Here is an 8,079-nt window from a genome sequence, read left to right on the forward strand (position 1 = left end):
CGGGTGTTAGTCACTAGACCAGTGACTCTTGGGGGGAGGCCTTGTCCCTGCTCCCCTCGGCCCGTTCTCCTCTCCCCACTTACAACCCAAGGGGCAAGCGCACGCTGGGTCTCCCAACACCATCATCCCCACTGGGGGTCTCAGCCGGGCGGGCGCGGCCCCTTCAGTCCTGGGGACTACCTGCCACTTGCCAGAAAGATGCGAGGCTGCAGCCCGGGCGCTGGCCGCTGGGGGCGGCCAGTCAAGGGGGTCGGGGGGTGCTGAATCGCCAGCCTGGGAGCCCGCGTGCGGGGGAGGGAGCGGGGCGCGGGGAGGCTGGAGGGCGGGCGGCTCCCCCCAGGCTACTCCTTGTCGTCCACAAGGTCGGCGAGATCCTGGAGCACACGCAGGCGGCCGCTGGCGTCGATGCGGCGCTTCTCGCGGATGAGGTCTTCCAGGCTGTGAAACCTGGCCGTGTGCACCTTGTTCTCACCCAGGTACACCTTGAGATAGTACTGCTGCTGCGGGGTCTGCGTGCCGGCCGGCACCTCCCCTCCCGCCTTGAACTCCCGCTTGCCGAAGCGGCACCAAGCGGCGAAGCTCTCCGAGTTCGTCCAGCAGATCTCCTCGCTCTTGAGGCCCAGGTGGCCGCAGGCGTTCTGCACCACCAGCTCGGCCACCAGCGGGCGGTAGCGGTACCAGCTATTCACCACCCGGCCCACGTTGGCCGCGCCCGCCTCGTACAGGCTGTCCTGGCGGATCTCGCCTTGGTGCAGGTGGATGATCTGCCCGCCGCCCACGTAGACGGCCCAGTGCGGGGCGGGCGCGGGCGGCTCTGGCGCGGGCTGCAGGCACAGCAGCTCCAGCAGGTCGCCGGGCTCGCAGAGCGCGGGCAGCGCCGTGACCGCGTAGACGCTCAGGTCGGCGCCCTGAGGGCCGCCGCTCATTTTGGAAAAGATGCATTCCTGGCCCCGAAAGGCGGAGAACTGAGTTTCGTTGAGGACCAGCTGGTGCAGCAGGTGGTGGTGGCGGCGACGGCTCGGGCTCTCCGGGCAGGGGGCGCGTCCCGGGGAGGCCTTCACGCCGAACTTGTCGGGCTGGCCTCGTTCGTCCAGGTCCTCCTCCTCGTCCGAGAAGAAGTAGGCGACCCCGACCCGCAGCTCGTCCTTCTCGATCCCCGACGGGTCCCCGGTGGGCAGCTCGCTGTAGCTAAGGTGGGTGATGCGGTCCAGTTGGTTGCCCATCAATGACGCGGCGAGGCCGGGGCCAGAAGCGGGGATCTGCGGAAGCACAGAGGAGACGCAGAGACACGATCAGAGTCGCGCTGCCCCTCCCCAGGACGAGCCGTGCCCCCGGGACCTGGCCGCCCGCGCGCCTGTACTGGAGTCAACCGCCTCCCCGGGGCCAGGACCGGAACGGGAGCCAGCAGTCCGGCGGGCGAGAGCGGACGCCACCACGCAGCCTCGGACCTTGTACCGGAACCCGGCCCAACGCCCACAAGAGAAGAGGCGGGAGCGCGGGAGGGCGTGCGGGGTCCCAGTGGGAAGGACAGCGCGGGGTGTGGCAGCGTGGGAGTCGGGACACCCAGGAAGGGACGGAGGGGTGGGTTGGAGGAAAAGGAGGAGCGCCTCAGGCTCCAGAGCTTGGAGCGCGCTGCGCTCCCATTTCCAGCCGCCCCCCTCCCCAGCCCACCTCTCAGTTTTACCCTAGGTCCGTGCTTCTCCCCGACAGCGCCTCGCGCAGAGACCATCGGACACGTTCACGGGCACCCACTTGACACCAGCACAATTTTGCACACTTGGAGTCCAGACACTGACAGCCTGGTACACCGGTGTGCTGATGTCACGTACAATGACAAACCTTCGCGACGACACACTCAGACCCCCACCTTCGTACACGATTCCAACCCCACGCTGGCACGCTCGCCGGTGCACGTACACCCACGCACCCGGGCACACTTGCCCACACAGGCAGGTGCACTCTGCCCCTTAGTTCTCTCGCCTTCTCCCCAGCAGAGCCAATCTGGCTGCGCCAGGGCGAGGCTGCTCTGTCTAAAATAACCTAACAAAGAGGCAAGCAAGGCGAGGATGGGGGAAGCCAGTGCGGTGTGTGTGTGCCGGTGTGGGTGCGGGTTGTGTGGCGAGGCCCACTTTCAGCCAGAAGTCCCCTCTCCCTCCTACCCGGCACAGGGTCCAAACAATCGGACGAAGAAAACACGTTTCCAAGGCAAAGAAAGCTGCCTCTTCGTACCCGTGATTTCCCTGCTCCCGAAACCCCAAACTCCTTTAAAGTCTCCTGGTCCCCATGGGTGCTGCGGAGGTGGTGGTGACGAGCGTGTCCTGGGCGGCGCGTGGGGCTGCGGCTCGGCTCTGCCCCGCGCGGATCCGTGCGGTGCGGTCCCCGCCGCGATGCCCGTGCGCCTGCCGGTCCGCCTGCTCCACCTGGGCAGTCCCGACTCCGTTCTGGTTTCCTACAGCCCAGCCGACGACTCTAAGTAGCCAAAGCCGCTGGCTCCAGGGCCCGCCCCCGGACGCGCTCATTGGTTGGGGCGGATGGCCAGGGCTCGTCAATCTCCGCCGGAGGGGGAGGGGAGCAGGGGCGGGTCTCCAGCGCGTGCCCCGCCCCGCCCCGCCCTGCCCCCGTACACCGGAGCGCGCGCCGCCCCCGGGAGCTAGGTGTGAGCGCCAGCCGGGAGCGCGCGAGGGGCGGGGCGCTTCCGTACGGCGGCTCGGTCCGCTTCCATCCAGCATCTTCGCCTACCGATCGTGACTGGGCGCGCCGTGCGCTCGCGTTCTCCGTTCCGGTAGAACAGACTCCAGCGACGAAGCTGAGTCTGAGGGTGGAGAAGAATCCCCAGTGCACCCCGAGCCTTTTGCGCGGCCCGGGGCGGGGAACGACGTTGTCAGAGGCGGGCACCCGGGGCCCTGCTGAGGACCCCTGAGCCTGGGTTCCCGAGGGCCCCTGGGCTGGTCCTCGGCGCACAGACTTCTTCCTGTCCGGCACCGATCCCTTTGACATTGTGTCTGCGGTGTTCGGTTCATCTCCTTTGACCTGTGTGAAGCTGCTGACCCAGCCCTGGCGCCTGGGTTAAAAGGAACGCGGTGTCAAACGCGTATGAAAAGTCGGAGCCTTGACCAACCCCCTCCCTGACTGGGCCTGAGTTTGGCCTCCAATGGTCTGTCTGTGAAGGGGGCGCATGACGAATGTCGACAGTGGGACATAATCTTCTTTTCCGACCCCCAGAACTGCCATTGCTAAGGGATTTTTGTTTGGTTTCGTGGGAGAAGGGTGTCCAGCAGTAATTAATGATTGCATTCCTGGTTGGAAAGTTAATGAATGTGCTCTGGATATGGGATGCTGAAAGATGACTTTCACACATGTGAAATTTTAATTATGATTATTATTTTTTTTTTGCGGTATGCGGGCCTCTCACTGTTGTGGCCTCTCGCGTTGCGGAGCACAGGCTCCGGACACGCAGGCTCAGCGGCCATGGCTCACGGGCCCAGCCGCTCCGCGGCATGTGGGATCTTCCCGGACCGGGGCACGAACCCGTGTCCCCTGCATCGGCAGGCGGACTCTCAACCACGGCGCCACCAGGGAAGCCCCACACGTGAAATTTTAGATCAACAGTTTAAAAAGCTTATAAAACGTTAAGTCCTGAAGAGTTCTTAGACATCTAGTTCTACTTTCAAGGCTGGGCTGCAGCAGCTTCTCGGTGGAGCCTGTTCTCTTTACCCAGGGAAAACTGGGTGCTTCCTCTTTGTGCCCCCTCGGCAGCTGGTACAAACTCTTGGTGCTGTCATCCCATTTTATTACACATCTCTGTTGACTTTCTTCCTCTTTACAAAGTGAATGCCTTGAGGATTGACTTGTGTTCTACATAATTTTGTATTCTGGACCTTTTTAACAGTACTGGTAGAGAATGGGTTCCGTCAGCAGTAAGGAAAATGAAAACAGTCAACAAGTATCGACCACTTACAAGTTGCTAGGCATTACGTTTTGATGTTTAAGTAAATGACTTAATCTCCCTGCCTCCGTAGGGGATTCACTAACATCCCCATTGCAACAAATGAGAAACTGAGGCCCAAATACCAGCGCCAGCAATCTATCCAGGGTCTGTGGGGTTTCAGGACCAGTCTTTAACCTGGCTCTACTGTTGGTTGAATGAATAAAATCGTGTTGCATAAGGTAAGAAAACTGGTGTTCCATAGAAGTTAGCTGATCAGCCCCAGGTTACATGAGGACTGATACATATTATAAAAAAAAATTTTTGATAGATGATTCTGCTTAAATATTCTAAAATTGCAGAGTCTCCAGTTCATGCTTGCTTTCTGAAGGCCTCTGTATACCCCCACAGCCTCCAAATACAGTGATTTATCAGATTACATGGTTAATAAGTATTGATGGAAAAAGTGGCCTTAAAATGACCATCTGTATATATTTGATGTGCATAAACCTTTTAAAAAATTTTGCCATTGCCCACGTGCAAGTTATGAGAATACCAGTTGCCATCCTTGGAACTGACCACAGCTTGTGATGACCTTTTTTATACTTGCTAAAAGTAATAACTCATTTTGGCCCTGAAGTCCAGAGAATCGAACAAGTGGCTTCAGAGATCAAAAATGAGTTATTGGCCTGGTTATAAACTGGACTTCAGGGATCTCTGCGAGGAGTATCTGAAGAGTTCATTACTGGTGTCTGAGAGGAGCTCAGTGAAAGTAGCTCAGGGCTTGACACTGAATAGTTTTTTTATCCTCTGTCCATCCCAAGATCAAATCCTGTGCACAAACATTTACAATATATTTGCATGGGATGCTGTGTTCCGTCCTACCCGTCCTATTCTGCCCTGCTCCAGACTGCAGAGTAAGCAGGCTGCTCTTCTTTGCTTAACTTCCCTTCATTCAAAAGGATAATTAACATAAAATGTTGCCAGGGCTTTGAGATACAGTGCCAAAAGTTTGAAATATCAATATGCAATATTTTGAAGCTCCTTTCCATCCCCTCCCCCTGCCAGGATAAAAGGCTTACTGCTTTCGTAATCACCAGGGAAAATAAATGCCCTGAGAATCCCCCCACCCCCCACCCCGTGGTCCCCTTGAAGCAGAAGGCAGAGAACACATTAAGTCTCTGAGGCATGGGGAAGAAAGAACTAAAAGTAAACTAAGGAAAATGCATCTACTCTTTTTGACCTTTTTGCAATTAGAAGGATAACAAAGTAAGAAATAGGCCAATCAGATATCTATATTAGAAAACCCCATTTTTATTTTCATTACAAAATATTGTTTGCTAATCGTTTTGTCTGTTATTTCTTACCCCATCCTGCCTTCTTTCACACTGAGGAAATACAGTGTCACCAGAGGCAGAAGACAGTCATCAAAAGAACAGACTCAAGAAGCCAACTACTGTAGTTTGAATTCTACTTCAATATTTTGGCTCTGGATAACTTTGAGTAAGTTACTTAGCTTTTCCAGGAGTCAGTTTCTTCCTACGTAAGTCGTGGGTAAATATTATCTATCTCATTGCGTTGTTGTGAGTTCATGCAGGCAAGTATGCTTGGCACATAGTAAGCTTTCAATCAATGCTACGTATTATTATTGTTGTTGTTGGAAGAGGGGAGAGAGGAGAGGGTCCCATGTCCTACTTGTTATGATGACTGTCCAGGTCTGTCTGTCCTTTGCCCCAGGCAAAAGTTAACCCTAGATGAAGTGTCCAAGGCTGTCCCTGGCCAGGGTGTGGCACTGCTTCTGTCTTAAGGTGGTGATTGCTCTATCCTGAGACTAATTTAAAGACTGCAACTCTGTATAGATTTCTGTGTATGAGCCCTGGGGCTGATTACATCCTGTATCCCATAGTATTTTGAATTGTTTTTAAGTGAATATTTCATGGTTTGAGGAATATATATGGACAATGGTAAGCAGAGGAGTGATTAAGGAGTCAATTATATGTGTGTTACCTTTTCTTTTGGTGCCATCTGGTGTATCATCCTCCTTATTTTCCTCTTGGTTCCTTCTTTAGCACTGTATGAAATACTTTCTCCCAGATTTTACTGACCAGGTCCTTGGCTCAAACTGTCATCCTTTAAAATTGACCCTCTAGGTAGGGGTTCAGAAGGAGTGTTCATCCTCTCCGTCTGCTTTATATCACTGCTTGCTAAAAATGTTTTTTCTGCTTTTAATTGTATGCTCATGTTTGTTTGTTTCTTTCACACCTCAAAAACCTACAGAAATTTCTGGAAGAAAACTTTCCTTTAGTGAGCAGAGAAGTTTATGTGACTCAGAAGATTGTAACCTCTCGGGAGATAAAAATGTCTGCTCCTCTTTGCATGTGTAAACTTAAGAGAGTTGTCATTTGTTATTGTGATGGCAACAAAATTAGAGATAGGGGTAAATAATCACATTCCCTTGAAGTTACATATTTTGTTGTCTGTATTCCCTCTAGGTTGTAAGATGAACGAGGTCAGGAATCATGTCTATTTTGCTCGTTTTATCTTTGTACTACAAGCACAATGACTGGCATATGGTATGCACTCAATACATATTTGCTAAATCCGTACAGAACAAATGAATGAATGAATCTAGATTACTTTCAGTTATAATGTCTTTATGATTTTCTATTACCTACAGCTCTTTAGTGCAACAATTTTAAGCAAAATATATTTCAAACATACACAAGTATTGTTCAGTACAGCTGCCTATTTTATTGTATGCCCTATTTTAGCATTTAACCTTTTGGGAACTGTCCCTTTCCCTGTCCTTGACTGCCTTAGGCAGTCAGCATGCTCATCCGGATATCTTCTAAAGAACACTCTGTACCCATCTGGGGCAGAGGCAGTGCAGTGGCTCCACCAACCCCATTTCCTTTCCTTCTGGGCACACAGCTGAATGACATGTCCCCCTGTAATGTGCCCTTAGGTAGGTACCATGTGATGGAGTCTGGCCAATGGGATGTCGGTAGAAGTTTAGTAAGCCACTGACAGCATTGGCTCCAGAAGCTGAAACCATGAACATGACCTTCTCTGCACTTTCTTTCCCCATTTGGCCATATGTAGAGGATTCATGGTAGAACTCCAAGGCTCTGAAAGGTGGAGGCACCACTAGATGGAGGGAAGTGCAGGTTCCTCAGTGACTGTCTGCATTGCATTGTGATGTGAGGGAGAAATAAGTCTTAATGAGTTAAGCCACCCAAAAAATGTTGTGGCTATTTGTAATAGCAGTTAGTCTATCCTGATAGGTATTCTCTCCTTTATTTTAGACCTATGTTGGAACACCAAATATCCCATCCTTCCCCCTGCCCTTTCTCTCTTAGTGTCTGTTCTCGCTGTTAAGATGTCTTTCCATTCATGGGATTCCTGCAGGGTCACAGAAGGTTCATATCACCCAGTTTTCAAAGAAATCAACAATGGATGCATCTGTAGTACCCTCTAGGTACTACCCCATGTCTCCCTACTATTTTTTTTTCTCTAAATTTCCATTAGTTTTGTTGTGACTAACTTACCCATCTTTCTAAATATCTCACCTGCCTTCTGCTTCTTTTGGATCACAAAAATGGCAGCTAAGACTAAAGAGATTCCTAGTGACCTGCTTCCCCTTAACCTCTTTGCATGCACTGACACTCTGACTATCCATTTCTTACGTGACCTCTTCCAAGTTTGGCTTCCACATTTTCACATTTTCTGAGTTCCTTCCTATAACTGGATGTTCTTATTAAGGTATTTTTAGTGGCTTCTTATCATTTTGCCATTAAAGACTCGAGAATGTTCCCCAGGTAAAAACCTTCAGCACGTGAAGGTTTAGTATTTTGCCGGACGTGGATTATACAAAGATGTTTCAGCCCACTGTTGGTCTCTCCACTGTGTTCTCTCCAGATTTTAGGAGAGTGCATGCCTTTTGCATGATAGTGATAGTGGAGCTCTGGGTAGCCCTGGGTCACTTTTACACACATGCTGTTAGCCCTGCCTTCTGAAAATGTCTTTCCCCACCTGCTTCATCTAGCTTTGACTCGAAATTTATAATCCCTTCATGCATCAGGTCCACCCATATGTCTGTCCCCTCACCATTCTAATTGAGAGCGTTTTTTACGCTCCCATAGTTTCGTGTATGT

The 8,079-nt window shown here is 52.0% G+C and overlaps 1 protein-coding gene across 1 annotated transcript; it reads right to left on the reverse strand.

The window, feature by feature from the left end:
* Positions 1-341: 341 nt before the first annotated feature.
* On the reverse strand, positions 342-2,281 carry LRATD1 (LRAT domain containing 1; the record flags this gene model as incomplete). The annotated part of the gene is made up of 2 exons (XM_081255113.1): positions 2,230-2,281; positions 342-1,259 (listed from the first exon to the last, which is right to left on the reverse strand). Exon 2 carries the CDS (start codon positions 1,221-1,223, stop codon positions 342-344), a length of 882 nt encoding a protein of 293 aa, XP_081111239.1. The 5' UTR covers positions 1,224-1,259; positions 2,230-2,281.
* Positions 2,282-8,079: the final 5,798 nt, after the last annotated feature.

This window comes from Mesoplodon bidens (genome assembly GCF_964165515.1).
Source record: "Mesoplodon bidens genome assembly, chromosome: 14".
In the NCBI taxonomy this organism is placed as follows: Eukaryota; Metazoa; Chordata; class Mammalia; order Artiodactyla; family Ziphiidae; genus Mesoplodon; species Mesoplodon bidens.